This window comes from Candida parapsilosis, contig 006110 (assembly GCF_000182765.1).
Source record: "Candida parapsilosis strain CDC317 annotated contig 006110".
Classification (NCBI taxonomy): Eukaryota; Fungi; Ascomycota; class Pichiomycetes; order Serinales; family Debaryomycetaceae; genus Lodderomyces; species Lodderomyces parapsilosis.
In genome coordinates this window covers 234,527-252,140 of record NW_023503284.1, presented here as the reverse complement: position 1 = coordinate 252,140, position 17,614 = coordinate 234,527, and the positions used below count along the sequence as shown (strand labels likewise).

At 40.1% G+C, this 17,614-nt stretch overlaps 8 protein-coding genes across 8 annotated transcripts; 6 read left to right on the top strand and 2 right to left on the bottom strand. All coding sequences in view use genetic code 12, as the record gives it.

Moving 5' to 3' along the window:
* Positions 1-1,586: 1,586 nt before the first annotated feature.
* CPAR2_701140 (uncharacterized protein) lies at positions 1,587-3,509 on the top strand (the record flags this gene model as incomplete). Its single annotated transcript, XM_036811876.1, has 1 exon — positions 1,587-3,509. One exon carries the CDS (start codon positions 1,587-1,589, stop codon positions 3,507-3,509), a length of 1,923 nt encoding a protein of 640 aa, XP_036668270.1.
* Positions 3,510-4,139: 630 nt separating this feature from the next.
* Positions 4,140-6,116, top strand: CPAR2_701130 (lysophospholipase family protein; the record flags this gene model as incomplete). Its single annotated transcript, XM_036811875.1, has 1 exon — positions 4,140-6,116. The coding sequence occupies one exon, from the start codon at positions 4,140-4,142 to the stop codon at positions 6,114-6,116; it is 1,977 nt and encodes a 658-aa protein (XP_036668269.1).
* Positions 6,117-6,352: 236 nt separating this feature from the next.
* CPAR2_701120 (S-formylglutathione hydrolase) lies at positions 6,353-7,207 on the top strand (the record flags this gene model as incomplete). Its single annotated transcript, XM_036811874.1, has 1 exon — positions 6,353-7,207. One exon carries the CDS (start codon positions 6,353-6,355, stop codon positions 7,205-7,207), a length of 855 nt encoding a protein of 284 aa, XP_036668268.1.
* A 34-nt stretch (positions 7,208-7,241) lies between these two features.
* CPAR2_701110 (uncharacterized protein) lies at positions 7,242-8,228 on the bottom strand (the record flags this gene model as incomplete). The annotated part of the gene is made up of 1 exon (XM_036811873.1): positions 7,242-8,228. One exon carries the CDS (start codon positions 8,226-8,228, stop codon positions 7,242-7,244), a length of 987 nt encoding a protein of 328 aa, XP_036668267.1.
* Positions 8,229-8,296: 68 nt separating this feature from the next.
* WAL1 (actin-binding protein) lies at positions 8,297-10,333 on the bottom strand (the record flags this gene model as incomplete). The annotated part of the gene is made up of 1 exon (XM_036811872.1): positions 8,297-10,333. The coding sequence occupies one exon, from the start codon at positions 10,331-10,333 to the stop codon at positions 8,297-8,299; it is 2,037 nt and encodes a 678-aa protein (XP_036668266.1).
* A 178-nt stretch (positions 10,334-10,511) lies between these two features.
* On the top strand, positions 10,512-10,706 carry CPAR2_701090 (uncharacterized protein; the record flags this gene model as incomplete). Its single annotated transcript, XM_036811871.1, has 1 exon — positions 10,512-10,706. One exon carries the CDS (start codon positions 10,512-10,514, stop codon positions 10,704-10,706), a length of 195 nt encoding a protein of 64 aa, XP_036668265.1.
* Positions 10,707-11,547: 841 nt separating this feature from the next.
* On the top strand, positions 11,548-13,038 carry CDC6 (AAA family ATPase; the record flags this gene model as incomplete). Its single annotated transcript, XM_036811870.1, has 1 exon — positions 11,548-13,038. The coding sequence occupies one exon, from the start codon at positions 11,548-11,550 to the stop codon at positions 13,036-13,038; it is 1,491 nt and encodes a 496-aa protein (XP_036668264.1).
* Positions 13,039-14,175: 1,137 nt separating this feature from the next.
* SNT1 (Snt1p) lies at positions 14,176-17,499 on the top strand (the record flags this gene model as incomplete). Its single annotated transcript, XM_036811869.1, has 1 exon — positions 14,176-17,499. The coding sequence occupies one exon, from the start codon at positions 14,176-14,178 to the stop codon at positions 17,497-17,499; it is 3,324 nt and encodes a 1,107-aa protein (XP_036668263.1).
* Positions 17,500-17,614: the final 115 nt, after the last annotated feature.

The window sequence follows — 17,614 nt, the reverse complement described above, 5'->3', positions numbered from 1 at the left end:
AGATTTTGGTTGATTTTATTGTCGATTTGTGTAATTGTAGGTATTACTATGAAAGTTTGCAACAATTTCAGAGCAAATTGTATACTCAGATAAATTAGAAACAGATTATTGCGAAAAATGACCAAGCTGTAGTCTAGCCAGCCAACACTTATAATCAAGAGCAACATAAACACATTCAGTGTACATTTATCTAGTTTGTTGATAGTGGATGTAAGCAAGATCCATTGGCATCACCAACCCCCCAAACCCCAAACACGCGAAATCTTAAATGGCACTATGAAGAAGGTTGCAAAAGCGATTGCACATTACATCACGGGTGAGTGTTAGAAGAATCTTTATCTCACTTTCACAACTTACATACCAAAAAGAGACCATGAGGCTGGAAACTGTTACAATCAAAACAGTACACATCAATGCTCTCGCATTAGATCTCGCCAAGATTTCTTTTGCATCTGATCACAACGTCTCGGAAATGTAATACCAGTGTGATGGTGGCTGAATAAAATCAGACAGAAGAGTAAGAAATTGCAAACTGGCAAAACCTTGTACGGCGAATGCAAATTTTTTTTTTTTTGCATTTTGTTCTATAAATATATTTTTCCGTAATTTTCCTTTGCTGCGGACTTAACTCGTTTTGTAACATGTCAGCATCGGTTACAAATTGTACTTTTTTAAGCATATTCTCTTAAAGTAAAGTATAAACAAAGAGAATATGTCAAAGTGAAGAAGAGAGTTAATTCTGCGACTACTGCGTAAAGTGCATCTCTATTGGACATTAGAGATTATTGCTCTTGCATAGGATAACGTTTAAACTGTAAAGCTAAAGGAAAGGAGAAACTAACTTTAAATAAGATTGGGGAAGTTGCTATCGAAGTTACTGAAACAAAAGGTTGCTAAAAATAAAAAGTGTTAAGACATTTGATATTCTATTGTTAGATACTTCGAAACAAATTTTTAGCCGCTTATGCTGTCAGACAAACTCATTTTGATATTGCCGCTATAGAGTATGCCACTTAACGAGCTCTTCTCAATGCAAATGGCTGAAATCGCTTCCCTTTGGTCACCGTACCCCATACTTTTACTTCAACGTCAACTGAGTGCCGTCTTTCATAGTTGTAATACGTGAAAACAGTTGGCTACATCTCTACAAAGCAATGGTAAGAGAAACCTGTCAAAAATGAAGATATTACGAATGGAGGTAGAGGCTTAGACATCGACATCGCATTTGTCTAAAACTGAAAGCCGTGATGTTTATTTTTAGAGTCTCAGAAATCCACACACTGTTTTCATGATAAACTCATAACCCATCGTCACCATCACTGAAATTCGTTTCTTTTTATAACCTTTTTGTTCTCTACTTTGTGTTAGTTCATATAGCTTATGTGTAATTACAAGTTCTCTATAATGGTATTTCATTGTTTTCGAGTTTCATTTGACAGTTTTCCATGCATCCATATACATATATATATATATATATCGGTTGTGAAATCAACACTCTCTTCTTAGTTTTGTTTTCATCTGGTGATAGTTTGTTTGTTTAATCGCCAATTTCCTTAGAATAAAGGATTGAAAAATCATCATCAACTATGCTCACCTATCACATATTATTTTGGTTCATTTCCCTATTCCCATTATGCCAATGTTGGTCTCCAACAAACTCATATGCTCCTGGGAAAGTAAAATGCCCCAGCTCTGATATCTTAAGAGTTGCCAATAGTATTTCAGATGAAGAAGATGAGTGGTTACAAGGAAGAGATAAGGTTACCAACAAGAAGATCGTCGAGTTTCTCAAGTACGCTAATATGACAGATATTGATCCTGAAGATTATGGAAAGCTAAATAGAAGTATACACATTGGATTAGCATTTTCTGGTGGTGGTTACCGTGCCATGTTGAATGGAGCGGGCCAACTAAGTGCTTTAGACGAAAGAACTAAGGGTCCAGATGGAGGAAAAGCAAAAGGATTGAATGGTTTGCTTCAAGCAAGTACTTATATTGCCGGTTTATCTGGTGGTAGCTGGCTTGTTGGGTCTGTTGTATTTAATAACTTCACCTCAATTCAAGATATCGTTGACCGCAAAACCAAGATTTGGGATTTGGAACACTCTATTGTGAACTACGGGGGATTGAATGTGTATAAGACCTACAAATACTACAAGGGGATCTCAGACGACTTGAACAAAAAAGAGGATGCTGGCTATGAACTTTCATTGACTGATACATGGGGTAGAGCATTGGCACATCAATTCCTCACCACACTCAATGATACAGGAGCTTCCCTTACAATGAGCTCTCTTCAGGACTGGGATGTGTTTAAAAACTACGAAATGCCATTCCCAATATTTGTCAGTGACACAAGGTCACCCAATAGTCGAATCATTAGTCTCAATTCCACATTGACTGAATTCAACCCGTTCGAAATGGGAAGTTATGATGCGAGCTTGTATCAGTTCACCAAGCTCAAGTACTTGGGAACTGAGTTGGAGGATGGAGATACCAATGGAACATGTATTGGCGGATTTGACAATGCTGGGTACATCATGGGAACATCTTCCACGTTGTTTAACCAATTTGTGTTACAAATCAATACCACTTCGTTATCGTCGACAATCAAATCCATCATCACCTCGTTGTTAAAGAAAGTGGATCAAGCTGAAAATGACGTTGCAGTGTATGAACCAAATCCATTTTACAAAACAGACGTGGGTACTTCATCCCATATTGCCAACAATGAAACCTTGACTCTTGTTGACGGTGGTGAAGATGGTCAAAATATTCCATTGTCCCCATTAATTCAGCCAGTTAGAAGCGTTGATGTTATTTTTGCATTCGACAATTCGGCAGACACTAATCAATACTGGCCAAACGGAACCTCATTAACTCAGACTTTCAATAGACAATTTTCACCGACTGGAAATGGTACGATCTTCCCATATGTCCCCGATGTCAATACCTTCATCAACTTGAACTTGACTGCAAGACCAACTTTCTTTGGATGTGATGCGAAAAACTTGTCCTCATTGCTTCAACATCGAAACATAAGTACCTACAGTAATCAGTCAAGCTCATATTCCATTTATGATTCGCCATTGATTGTATACACCGCTAATCGTCCATTTTCATACTGGTCCAATACATCCACATTCGACTTGAAATATGATGATGATGAACGCAACTCAATGATTAGGAATGGGTTTGAAGTTGCATCAAGAAACAATTTGACATTAGATTCCGAATGGCCAGCTTGTGTTGGATGTGCAATCATTAGAAGACTGCAAGAGAGAAATGGTGAAGAACAAACTGAACAATGTAAGAGATGCTTTGAAAAGTACTGCTGGGATGGAAGTTTGGACACTGATGATGAAAATAGGTTGAATTTCACCTCGGAGGGTACCACTAGTGGTAATGAAGGCACAAAAGTTGGTGCAGCAAACATGGTTTCATTCAGTTGGACTTTATGGTTGAGCTCAATGGTTATTCTGAGCTTGCTTGTATTCCAACAATTCTAGATAAGTAAATAAAAAGAACAACAAAAATTCGTTGTTTAAAGAGGCGGGTTTTGATATTGTCTGGGAATAGTGACGTCACGTAGCCACCTCTTTTGCAACTAGGGTCTTGTGGCTGCAATCAAGTGCAAAAATTTGGTCTTGTCAGACACAACAAGTCCAGGCTTGTGACAGTTCACTGTGTAGAGTCATACGCGCTACGTTTTCAAGAGACTCTTGCATGCGTGGTTATCGTTACTGCCTGGTGGAAATGTTCTCTCCCAAGAAGACCGATCTTAGAAGATGATTCAATATTGCCCCACTTCTTTGTTGGTCCCTGTTTCTAAATTTAGAGTAGGCAGACCCACAGCCTTCTTGATCTTAACAAATGGCACCAAAGTCAGCGCTCTATCTATTTGGTGGCTTAAAAGCGGAACTAAATCGTCGTTCGCATATAAACGTCAATGGTTATTTCGGTTGCAACGGGAAAATCTTCGGTTTTAGTTTAGATTATCACCGACAGATATTTATATATAAGGAAATCGATTTTCCACTTCCGTCCATGGACCATTAATTTAGATTATTCAGAAATAACACCTCTAACTTGTGTCATTCAGTATCAGATCCCTGGTGAAAACACCTCACTCTACAAGAATGCATTGGTGTCAAATTATATTCTCGGCGCTAATATTTATCCACACCGCGCAATCTTGGTCCCCAACAGATTCTTATGCTCCAGGTAAAGTTCAGTGTCCCAATTCTGACATCTTGAGAGTTGCTGATAGTATATCTGAAGAAGAGAAATCATGGCTTAGCGGAAGAGACAAAGTGACTAATGAAAAGCTTGTTGAGTTTCTCAAGTATGCCAACATGTCTCAGATCGATCCAGAGGACTATGGCAACATGAACAAGAGCATTCACATTGGATTAGCGTTTTCCGGTGGTGGATATCGTGCTATGTTGAATGGAGCGGGCCAGATGAGTGCCTTGGATGAGAGGACTAGCGGTCCAGATGGCGGAAATGCAAGTGGTTTAAATGGTCTTCTCCAAGCAAGTACTTATATTGCTGGTTTATCCGGTGGAAGTTGGCTAGTTGGATCCATCGTGTTCAACAATTTTACATCTGTGGAAGATATTGTAAATCAGAAAACTGATATTTGGAACTTAAAACACTCAATTGTCAACTATGGTGGTATCAATGTTGTGAAAACATATGAATACTACAAAGGTATATTAGACGATATAGATGATAAAGAGGATGCTGGATACGATTTGTCCTTTACAGATGTATGGGGGAGGGCATTAGCACACCAATTTCTTACTACACTTAACGACACAGGCGCATCTTTAACATTTAGTTCGGTTCAAGATTGGGATGTGTTCAAGAATCACGAAATGCCTTTCCCAATATTCATTAGTGACACACGAGCAGAGGGGACTAAAATCATTAATTTGAATTCAAGTTTGACAGAATTTAACCCGTTTGAGATGGGAAGTTTCGACAAGAGTATTTACCAATTTGCAAAAATTAAATACTTGGGTACCGAGTTGAGTGATGGAGATACCAATGGAACGTGTATTGGTGGATATGATAACGCTGGCTATATCATGGGTACTTCTTCCACGTTGTTTAATCAATTTTTATTGCAGATCAACACCACATCGTTGCCATCAATTGTGAAGAGAGTTGTTACTTCATTATTGGATCGTGTGAGCAACCACGAAAATGATGTTGCAGTATATGATCCAAATCCATTTTACGATACCAGCGTCGGAACTTCAAGCAACTTGGCAGGAAATGAAACCTTGGTTTTGGTTGATGGCGGTGAAGATGGACAGAACGTTCCCTTGTGGCCACTTATTCAACCTGCTCGTGATGTTGATGTTGTTTTCGCATTTGATAACTCAGCTGATACCGATGGCTATTGGCCCAATGGTACATCGTTGATCAAAAGCTATGAAAGGCAATTTGTTAATGCAGGTAATGGTACCATTTTCCCATACGTGCCAGATGCAAATTCGTTTATCAATTTGAACTTGACTGCTAAACCTACGTTTTTTGGATGCGATGCTAGAAACTTGTCATCGTTACTCCACAATAATAACACCAACAGCAATCTGTCTAGCTCTTATACTGTTTATGATTCACCATTGATTGTGTACATTGCCAACAGACCATTTTCATACTGGACCAACACATCCACATTTAAGTTGCTGTACGATGATGACGAACGTAACCCAATTATCCAAAACGGATTTGAAGTTGCCTCGAGAAACAACTTGACATTGGATCCTGAATGGCCAGCTTGTGTTGGATGTGCCATCATTAGAAGACTGCAAGAAAGAAATGGAGAGGAACAATCCGACCAATGTAAGCAATGCTTTGAAAGGTATTGTTGGGATGGAAGTTTGGATTCAGAAGGAACCAAGTTGAACTTTACTGAAACAGGAACCACCAATGGAGAGGAAAGTAGTTTAGAAAGTGCCTCGACATCTTCTAGCACATCAAGCTCATCATCTAGCTCTTCACATGGCGGAAAGAAGAACGATGCTAGTGCAAAGTCATTCAGTTGGAGTTTGTTGTTTGGTTTGCTCTTGATGGTAGGGTTCGTGGGCGTAGATCAATTCTAAAGATTTGATACAGCTGTATAGAACAAGCATACGATATTGAAGACAAGTACTGTGATAACGATGTGCGAAATTTGCATACCATACACTATGCAAGAGCGTAATTTGTCTCCTAATCTAGTCATTAATTCCTAAGCGCAAACTAAAAGAATACGTTCGAATTTACATAACTCTTATAAAAAAAACCCTGAATCGAACGTTACTTTCTCTATCCACCTCTTCCACAACATTACCAAGTCATGCCGTTCAAAACAAATGCATCAATTACCCAATTTGGAGGTCAATTGTTAAAATTGACTCATGACTCCAAACTTACTAAAACTCCCATGAATGTCAATGTATTTATTCCGCCAAGTTCCAAAGCCGCTAAGATCCCCGTGTTGCTTTATCTTTCCGGATTGACATGTACACCAGAGAATGCCAGTGACAAGTCCTTCTTCCAATACTGGGCTAGCAAGTATGGGTTTGCGTTAGTCTTTCCCGACACTTCCCCAAGAGGAGCCGACATTAAAGGAGAAGACGATAGCTGGGATTTTGGTACAGGCGCTGGGTTCTACGTCAATGCAACTCAGGCTCCTTGGTCTACCAACTACAATATGTATTCGTATGTACATGAAGAATTGATTGACGACTTGAGTGAAGTGTACAAGGCATTGGATTTTGATAATATATCAATCACTGGTCATTCAATGGGTGGTATGGGAGCTTTAGTTGGGTTCTTGAGAAAACCAAGAAACTATAAATCGGTGAGTGCATTTGCACCAATTGCTAATCCTAGTATTGTTCCATGGGGTGAGAAGAATTTCGGTGGATATTTGGGCAACGATAAGAACAAATGGGCGGAGTATGATCCAACTGAGTTGGTTAAACATTTCAATGGTGATGATACATCAACCATATTGATCCATCAAGGTTTGAAGGACAACTTTTACGAAAGAGAATTGAAACCAGAAAACTTTGTCAACGCTGCCAAAGGTTACAAAGGAGAGGTTGATTTGAAATTAGTTGATGGATATGACCACTCTTATTACTTTATTAGTTCATTTGTGGAGGAACACGCTAAACACCATGCTAAATATTTGGGATTATTATAACTAAACACGGTTGAACCGAGACTCTAAAGAATTGCTAGTTGAATTTGGTTATCCAGGTAGTATACCATGCTGATTTCTTATCAGTATGTATAGATTTAGCCAACTTGGCAAGCTTAACGGAATAAATGGATATGTCTTTGGAAATTGATTCGACTTCTTTAGTGATTTCTCTGTTCAACATCAAGTCGACGATCAACTTGTCAATCAAATTGGTGATAGTTTTTTGCAAATTGTTGATTTCATCTACTTGAAGACCTGTAGTTGTTTTAGGTAATGACTTTTTAAACGATGCAAGGAGTAGTTTCACCAATTCAATCTCCTTTAACAGTTTCTCAGCATATGCCTTGAGCTCTGCCGAATGTTCTTCGTCATCGCTCTCCACCTCCAGGTTTAACTTTTCCTCATCATCCTCGTGTTCTTCATCATCACTAAGTCCAAATGGATCATCAATATCTACTGGATTTTCGACCCACTCAACAAACTCTTCAAATCCATCATCAATCAACCCGATACTCTGTTTTATTTTTGATGTGAGTAGATTCAAAGCGCCATTATTTATCAATGTCGTGAGAGAATCACAATTCGACCAAATTTTTCCCACAGAAACCAACCTCGCCGAATCTTCTTTTTCATCGTAGATGTATGTAAGCTCATTAGCCAATTCGTGATTGGACTCTATTAGTTGTCTAACTTGATGAACAATCTCATTGTAAAACAAGTTCGAAATTTGCTTGGCTTGGAGTTGTGATACAACCGACACCAACAAGATAAGTGATTCTGAGAGTTTCTCCAATGTGGTGTAAGCAGTAGATTCTTGTTTTGCCAACGTTTCGGGCTTGAAAATTATCCCCACTTTTGTTACATGGGCTTTGATCAACTTGACTAGTTTCAGTAGCTCATCCAATGGGTTGTCCACTTTTGACGCCTTGATTTGGGATATCTGTTCACTTGTTAAATTGGTGATCCAGTATTGCGTGGCATCTTTAAACGATGCCAATAAAGCTTTCAAATCGTTTGACATTGGGGATAGATGATTCTACAATTAGTTGATGCATAGACAATATTTTTTTTTTTTCGTACATACTTTCTCTACCACTCATCGTCATCGTCATCATCACTATGTGCAACTTTACCCTTACGCTTATTCAAAGCAACAGATAATGCATCTGCTAAACTAGCCGGAGGAGCGCCAGCAGCAGTTCCTCCACCACCACTAGAAGTATCGTTACTCTGCACTGGTTCTCCTTTCGCTTCTTGTAATAATACACTTGGCTTTTCCAACTGTGATTTGTCAGTCTTTTTCAATGAGCCTACACCAGCGCCTCTGATAGACGATAAAAGCGCATCTCTTCCAGCGTCCCCTGTAGATTCGGTAAATGTTCCACTCGACATGTCTGGTGGAGGAGGTGCAGGCGGAGCCGGTGTAGATCCACTTGGCATTGCTGACATTGCTGACATTGCTGGAGGAGGAGGAGGAGGTGGTGGTGGAGGAGCAGCAGCGGCCGCTGATTGACCGTAGGGTTGCGTTTGATGTTGTTGTGATGGAGGAACAGCCATGGGTCTTGGTTGAAGTGGGGGTGGTACTGGTGCGCTTGGTTGTTGTTGAGAAGGAGGTTGTTGTGAGAACGCATTTCGTGGGGGAGCCTGTGGAGGGCCGCTGGGATGCGGGACCAGACTTCGTGGAGGAGGCGGAGGAGGAGCCGCACCTCTCGATGCCCTCGGAGGTGGCGCTGGAGGAGGTTGCGAGCCATTGGTCCCCGTGCGTGTGGGTGTAATAGGAGATGCTCTCGGAGGTGGAGCTGGGACGTTAACATTGGTGTTGATTGAATGGTTGGCTCTAGGTGGAGGTGGTGGTGCATTGCCCCTACTTGGAGGCGCTGGTGGTGGGACTCCACCTCTTGCTGGCGGAGATGGTGCATTTTGCAGTGCTTGTTGTGCCTGATTCAACTGTGGTGGTGGAGGAACTTGATGAGCTGTGGTTGATAAAGGTGGTGGAACAGCAAATTTTCTCTGCGTGTTTGGTGGTGTTTGATTTTGCGGTGAGGGGGAAGGTTGATACTGCTGTTGTTGTGGTGGATTTTGTTGTTGCTGAGATGGTGGCACTGGAAGAGGCCTATCACTTGACGATGTGGAAGTCGATCTAACGGGCGGGGCTACTGCCAATGGTGGTGGAACTCTAAACACACGTTTAGCAGGTTCAGCTGGAGCTTCAGATGCAGGCTCCGTTGCCGGTGTAGGTGTTGGAGACGATTCTACTTCCGGTGTTGGTGAACTGATAGATTGATTTGAAGATGTCGGTAACGAAGGCGATGACGTTTGCGGTGCCAGTGGCGGCGGTGGTGGCGCCTTCTTGTGTTTCATACTAGGTCTCGATTCTGGTATTGAAGCGGTTTCTTCTGCGTTTTCCACACCAACAGCCTTTTCGTGTGCTCTTTGATATTTTCGTGGTATTGGAGGTTCTAATCCAACAAGAGGTCCTCCTTGTTGTGCAATATAATCTTTGATGAATTGTCTATTATCAACAATCATGTCTTCAGTGATACCAGCAGACTCCAATTCAGCATAGAGTGACCTCCATTCGGGCGGAGGGACGTCATCATAATACAATACCCCTTTTGTCCTTCTTTGTCGTTGTGCGGTGTTGACATCCATGAATTCACCCCTCGGCCCAGGTGCTGTGTGGCCCTTAGGTTCAGCTCTTTCCTTCAAAGCAATTGCATTCTTATTTTTAACGGTTGCACTTGACCCATGTTTCTGACGATGTGTAACTCGTTTGAAAAAATGGGAGGCGTCATTGGTATCTTCAAATAGTAAGCCCACAAGACAATCTTCAATTTCAAAAGTATGAAAGTATTTACGATCTTGATTGTACTCAAAATCAACATAAAGTTCTTGATCCCACAAGACTCCTCGGTGTCCTGTTATATCAACAAGCTTGAGAAAAAAAGTGTGGCCCACTAAATCATCAACAAGGGCAATGGCGCCCATCAATCCTGTGTAAACCCATTTTGTCGGGTCAGGGTAAGCAATGTACAAACGTGCTACCGTAGCATCAATGATTTTGTTGCTTGCTTTGGGAATCGTTCTTTTGATCTTCTCCTTATCTTGAGTTGTAAGGATACCCATTATTGCTCAATTGATACTGTACTGGAGACTAATTCTGGGTAAAGGTTTCGAAGACTAGGGTAGTGCGGAGTTGAACAAAAAATATTTGTACTTTGCTGCCGCTGTCTCCTTTTCTATGGAGACAAAAAAATTTTCCACATCTGCACGAACATCTTTAGCAAAGAATCATTACAAACCTATGTCCGGACGTCAAGGTGGAAAGGCTAAGCCATTGAAGGCTCCGAAGAAGAAGCAGCATGACGAAGATGAAGATGATGCTGCTTTCAAGGCTAAACAAAAAGCAGATGCTGCTGCAAAGAAGGCGATGGCAGAAAAAGCAAAAAAGGGTGGACCATTAGTTGGTGGTGGTATCAAGAAAAGTGGTAAGAAGTAATTGAAGGAAGTGGGAGATAACAGGAAGGAAGTTTGTGAATCAACGACGAGAAGTTGCGTCAAATAGTGGGGGAACGTTGCCATTTGGATCAATATTGGTATGTTGGAGTGGCTTTACAATGGACTACGCAAATGAGGATATAGAGTTGACAAAACTACATTTAGTTATGTTCTGTAAAATCTCTCTTGCTCTTATAATATATCCTGGGGAAATTACGTATGCCACATTTTAGTTTCATTCCTAATCTTTACTCGTGACACCCTTCATTTAGCTGTGACTGTTTCCCGATTTACCCATTGCCAACTCCAAAGTAAAACGGGAAGCACGAGTGTGTACAATCATGAATCAAGCTTTGTGCTAATTCAAATGAGGATATCATTTTGAAAGAAATTCCTTGCGATTAATGAAACAATCAGTTTAATATCTTTAGCGTATCACTTCCTACATGAAATCGTGCGTTTCTAGGATCTTGGACACCACACACACACACACCTATCCTGTCCCCTAATCAAGTTGCAGTATTCTGTGGTATTCGTGTTTTCATTGTGGTTTGGTTGTAAAAAAAATAAAAACCAACTGGTAGCTACTCACCCATTTCCTAATTGAGTTTAATTAAACAGAGAGAAGATTTCAATCAGCGCGTTATGACACAAAAGCGCAAGTGGTATATAAAAATTTCATCAATTTGAATAATCCCAACCATTCACGATGTTTAAAAATATATTCGGATGAAAAAGTACATACTGTCTGATCTTCCTTTATTTATTTTTTGCTAATCCTCAACTTCAACTACAGAAAATCACGACATCCTCAGCCTTGCGACTACTCTACATCACCTACAATGCAATTGACTCCAACATCCACACCCACGAAAAAGAGAACTATTCGAGATATCTCAAACACATTCCATGACATTGATGCCGAACTACCTTTAACTCCAACAAAAACGCCCAACAAAAAACAAGTATTTAATTTTAGTACTCAGCAAGATGGTGAACCTTCATGTAAAAGGAAGTTGGTTTTTACTCCCACAACACCATCATCATCACCAGTTAAACCACCATTGACACCCAAGTCATCCACATTTAGAAAGACTTCGATATATTCCCAAGCTAAAGCATTGTTTCAGAGAGGTAGTAAAAACGAAAGAACAAACGACAATTTACAATTACCAAGTCGAGAGGAGGAGGCCAGTCTTATCAATAATTTCATTTTAAAGAATTTGGAAACTACTCAATCAAATAGTTTATATATTTCAGGACCACCGGGTACTGGTAAGACAGCCCAGGTAAATTTGAGCTTATCCAAGTATGAATCCGACAAAAGAGTGAAAATTGTACGAATCAATTGTATGACTTTGAGGAATCCTGAACTGATTTTCCATGAAATTTATGCATCTTTGGTTAATCAAATTAGTATATCATTCACCAAAAAGAAGACTTATGATGATTTTTATCAAGTTGTCGATAGCTGCAACGAGTTTAAACACATTGTGTTATTTCTCGATGAATTAGATTCATTGTTGACTAATAATCAACAAGTATTGTTCAAATTGTTTCAATTGTCAAGCTCACAATGTAAAGTAAGCACTCGAACCAAGATAATATTAATTGGAATTTCAAACACACTTGATTTGAACAACAAGTTTCTTCCCAAATTGTTTACCAATAATATGATTCCGGAATCAGTACAATTTTTGCCATATTCAGCAGCACAAATAAAATCAATCATATTGGCCAAAGTAGCCGATTTTCCCACAACCATTTTCCATCCTATGGCCTTGCAATTTTGCTGTCAGAAAGCAGCTTCAATTTCAGGAGATTTACGAAAAGCATTTGATATTTGCTATAAAAGCATTGAGCTTGTAGAAATGGAGCAAAGAGGTGAAAGTATAGACAAATCCATTGTTAAACCAGTTTTGATATCGCATGTTGCCAAAGTATGTGCTGATTCATTTAGTACTAAAATGGCATTATCATCACTTAGTGTGTTGCATAAGTCAATCTTGTGTCAATTGTTTAATTTTCAATTGATCAAACCAGATGGGATTACAGTCACAATGTTTTTTGATTACTACCAGAAGCAACAACAGGATCACCAAATGCTGCTGAACTTGTTGGGCGGTGTCAAGTCTAGTGAGTTTTTGGAGATATTGACGATGTTGGAGAGTAACAATTGCGTTGTAATGGAGTCTCTGGGACATAAAAACAATAATCATGATAATAGTAAAAAAGTGATTAAACTAAACGTTGACTACGATGAATTGGTGAAATCAATTGAAGGTATCGGGTTCTTGAAGAAAATGTTGAAACATTCAAGAGGTGCCTTGTAAATGAGCTTGTGTGTAGTACTAATAAAACTAATGGATTAATACACAAAGAAAGTCCTTGGTTTGATTGTTTGTTATACTCTTTTGTTTGCACTGTGCTGGTGACTGTTTGTCAGATATATCTTTTAGATAATGTTACATCGATGTCAATTTAGCAAAGTTTTGGTTGTGCTTAGGGGAGCAATGGGGAAGGGGGCCGGCGGGTGTTGTTTCCTACACCAAGAATTATATATTGTACGGTGCACACATGCCAGTGGAGTATGAACTTCAACATCAAATTTGTGGACACCATATAAGATACAGCTATAACAAAATTGTCAATACTTTACATGAGTTGACCAGGTGTGTTGTTATTACATGTGCAAGCTGCAAACCGAAGGTGGTCAATAAAATAATTTATTGTAGCCACCAAAGCAGACACGAAATAAGAGTGTATAGTTAAGCATATGGTTCATAGAAACGCCTCTTTGGTTACTCATTGTGCAATTTTACTTTAGTAAAGGGAATAATGTACACTGTTTCATTTTCCATTGATCACAATTGGTAGCTGTGCAGTTTAAGGGAATAAGTATTAGGTAATAATGCTGGCTAGTATTACGTCATATATTACATAATAATACTGTGAGTGAGTGTGCTGTGCTGTGCTATGTGTTTGTCTCTGTCTGTTAAACACAAGAAAAACCTTTTTTATTTTTTAATACACCAAACAAAATTTTCTATTTTCCCCTTCCAACTTCTGTCTTTTATTTATACCCACCCCTTTACTAACACTGCTATTAGTTATCATCTTGAAGCCTTATACCTTCAAACCCACCTGCGTCTTTCCACTCACATCAAGATATATTGGCGGACTACTCATCTAACACATACACACTGAAGACTATACAAGAGTAAATTTTATTAGAATTTATGTCACCTTTAATTAGTCATTCACAAAGTCTATCACATTAATCAACAAATATACCTTACAAATCCATCAAGAAAAAAAAGAAGACTGATCATAATCACAGGGAGTGGAAAAAGCTACATACGCTCAACATCTCGAGCCAGACATCATCAGTTTGATCGATTCTTAAAGCAACCCAAAAAATTCAGCGCTTATACTCCAACCAAACGACTGCACATCCAATCAAATCATAGATGTCTTTTTCAAATTCGAATAGAGGCGGCGGCAGGTTTGGTTACCCAGGAAGTAAGGATTGGATAAATAGTAGCAAATCGCGAAGGAAGAACTTTTATTCATCGTCATCAACCGCAGCTGCAGCAGGAGCAGAAACAGGATCCATACCGAACTCAACTATATCTACAACGCCATCTAATGAAACTTCAACTATACCGAATTTGTCGCGACGAGATTTCAAAAGTAATGGGCCTGGGTCATCATCATTAACACATCTGAAGGACCCACAACCTGGCAGAAACGGATCATCTTATTCATCAAACTATTATTCAAACCTGACGTATGGAGGCTATGACAATGGCCTGTATCGTTCGGACAACTGGAGGAAAGCAAATGGAGAGTCACGACGGCTGTCGGGAAGCCAGAAACCTACATTATCAGGATCATCCTCTGGATCACTAACGTCAAACTCATCACCCGGCAGTGGATACAAGAATGGGCGTTATGACTCTTACTCGACAGATCCAAGTTTCCATGGCTCAAGATGGAAGAGTGGCGGACGTAATTTTGCCGCGTCGTCAACGAGATATTCAGCCAAAGATCGAATACGAAATGGGAGGCCTTCTTTGAGCAACCTGTATCTGCCCAATAGCAATAATGTACCATTAGGATCAGCATCAGCAAAAGGGCCCGATTCATTTAACCCATCAACAAATGTTTCAGGATACAAATACTACGACCCTCCAAAAGCTTACGGACCTTACTATTCAAGCACATACTCAAAGGATAAAAGTTCATCGCTTTCGCAACTGCGTCTTCCATATTCAAATCCCAGGCCATACAAATCAAGATACGGAGCTAGATATGGTGGAAGTACTTTGATAAATCCAACCGAGAAAAGAGCCAAGGAAAAAGAACTTGACGGCGACCAGGATAGTCAGATCGATTATGACGCTAATGACGATGTTGACAACAGTCGTATTAATAAGCAAACTGAGGATGACACCCAAAGTGAAGTAACTGAAAATGAGGAGCGAAGTCTCGAGATCAAGGCACGTATAACGCAAGAGTTTGATGAAGCAACTGAAACGCAGGAGGATATGTCACAACCAGTGGCTGAGGAGAGTTTGGAACTGGCACGAACCTCTGCTGAACCAGAGCTGAAGGACGACTTGATGAATGAACTGTATTTGAAGAAGGTGAAAATTGAAACGCCTCCAGTCACAGCTGAAGTGGACACGAAAGCTTTAATAGAGTATGACGAGACAAGTGCAGGAGATGGATCTGAGGATGTATATCGGTACCCACTTCCTGAGATTCCATGCAAGTATGAGGAAATGAAAAAGGAGTTTCAACAATCGGAACAAAGCTCGTTGAAATATCTATTGTCCACTCCAATTGATAAATTGTCTGATTATCCATTTTTTGTCAATAATTATGAAGAGTTTCACAGAAAAAAAAGGGCGATTCTTACAAGTATATTAAAAGAAAGAAACACCAATGTTGAAGCTAAATCCGCAGCATTGTTGAAAGAATACAATGAAATGCTGAAAAAATGGGAGGAGAAGAGACTGAAAATGGATCAACAACTTCGAGTGTTGCACCCATCAGATGACGAAATGAGAAGAGAACTCGATTCAAGTGACATGAGGAAACAAAATCAGCAACAGCAATCCGTTGGAAACATTTCTAATGGCTCACCACACGTTGGCTCTTTTGACTTGCCTACCGTATCCAGTCGACGCAGTAGTAGAAGACATGGGGATTTAGTTACTACAGAGGCGGAATTCCAAGAGATTCTACTCACTTTGGGTCAACAACAAGAAGATCCCCTTTTGAAAGCACAAAGAGTAGCAGCAGCTATCCCAGATATGATTTTGGATCCAGTTGAGAAAAATGAGCTTAAATATATGGATTCCAACAATATAGTCAAGGACACACAGGCATGGGCCAAAAGAGTTGATACAGATTTCCACAACACATTTTCCGAAAAGGAACATGAATTATTTACAGAAGCCTTTTGTTTGTTTCCCAAACGGTTCGGTGCTATATCGAGGTACATGGGTGGGTTACGAACTTCTGCCGAATGTGTTCTCCATTATTACATGACTAAAAAGAGTGTCAATTATAAGCAGTTGCTTATTCAACGTCGTAAAGCTAGCAAAAAGGGCAAGAGGTTGAAAAGCACAAGTCGGCCAAAGTCCACACCACAACATCCCGTGGATCAAGTTGAAGGTTATGGAGTAGCTCCCAATAGCGATGTGTCGGAATTCAACTTGGAGACGGTTTCGGTACAGAATGGTGTACCATCTGAGTTGGAAACCCATGTAATGATCCCAGTTGCTGAATCTACGGAAACGCCAATCGAAAATGGTCGCAAAAAGCGTGTTACTGGAGCTAAAACCACGGAGAAGAGGAAGCAAAAGGCTGATTTGGAGGTGACGGAAGATGGGCAAAAGGCTACTGAAAAGAAGCGTAGAAAGACTGCAAAGAAGTCTGTGTCTGCTGATGGAGTTGCAAAACCAGAAAAAAAGAAACGGGTCAGCAAGAAACAAGCAGCAGAAGAGGCTTTTGCAGCGGCAAGTGTAACACAGAGTGCTCCTATGGTGAACACAGATCTGACCAAAGTTTCTATTGGTGCTTTGACCAATGTTCTGAATAGCTCTGCATCGGCAATCCAATCTGAGATTTATACTGGAACTGCTCCAGTTACACTGCAATATGTGTATCAATTGCAACAACAGGTACCACTGTTTCTGCAACAACAGTATCCACAATCGATTAATGAGCAAAAGATTCAACCACAGCAACAATATGACCAGCAACAACAATATTGGCAACTGCAACTGCAACTGCAGAAACAACAGGAACAGCAACTGCAGAAGCAACAGGAGCAGCAACAGCAACAGCAGCAGCAACAGCAACAACAACAACAGCAACAACAACAACAGCAACAGCAGCAACAACAGCTTTATGCCCAATACGCAATTCAATACCAACCGCCCCACCAATCACGGCTGCCATCTTTTGCTCCTCAACCTTCGGCCCCAGTATTTCCATCAATACGAAATCTACTCTCAGAACAAGAACCAGCAGTATATCAACAAGTCAAGTATGCACCAGCTTCTAATTCACAAATACAACAAATACAGCAACAACAACCCCAACCGCTACCACTATATCAACAAGCCGTACCTCATCCGCAATCAGCAACAGCGCAACAACAGCAACAACAGTCACATCGCAAAAGCTCCATCATGAGCCTTTTAAACTCTGATGATAAACCAGCAGCAGCGGTCCCTCAGCAGAGAGCGAAAACCAATTTACGTGACTTGTTAAATTAGTGCATCCCTAGGGGTTTTAGCTATGATTCACATGCTCGTTTATCTTTTCTATTTAGTTCGTTTCTGTTTATACTTTGATGATGTATTATATATTTAATGATGACTTTGGCATAAC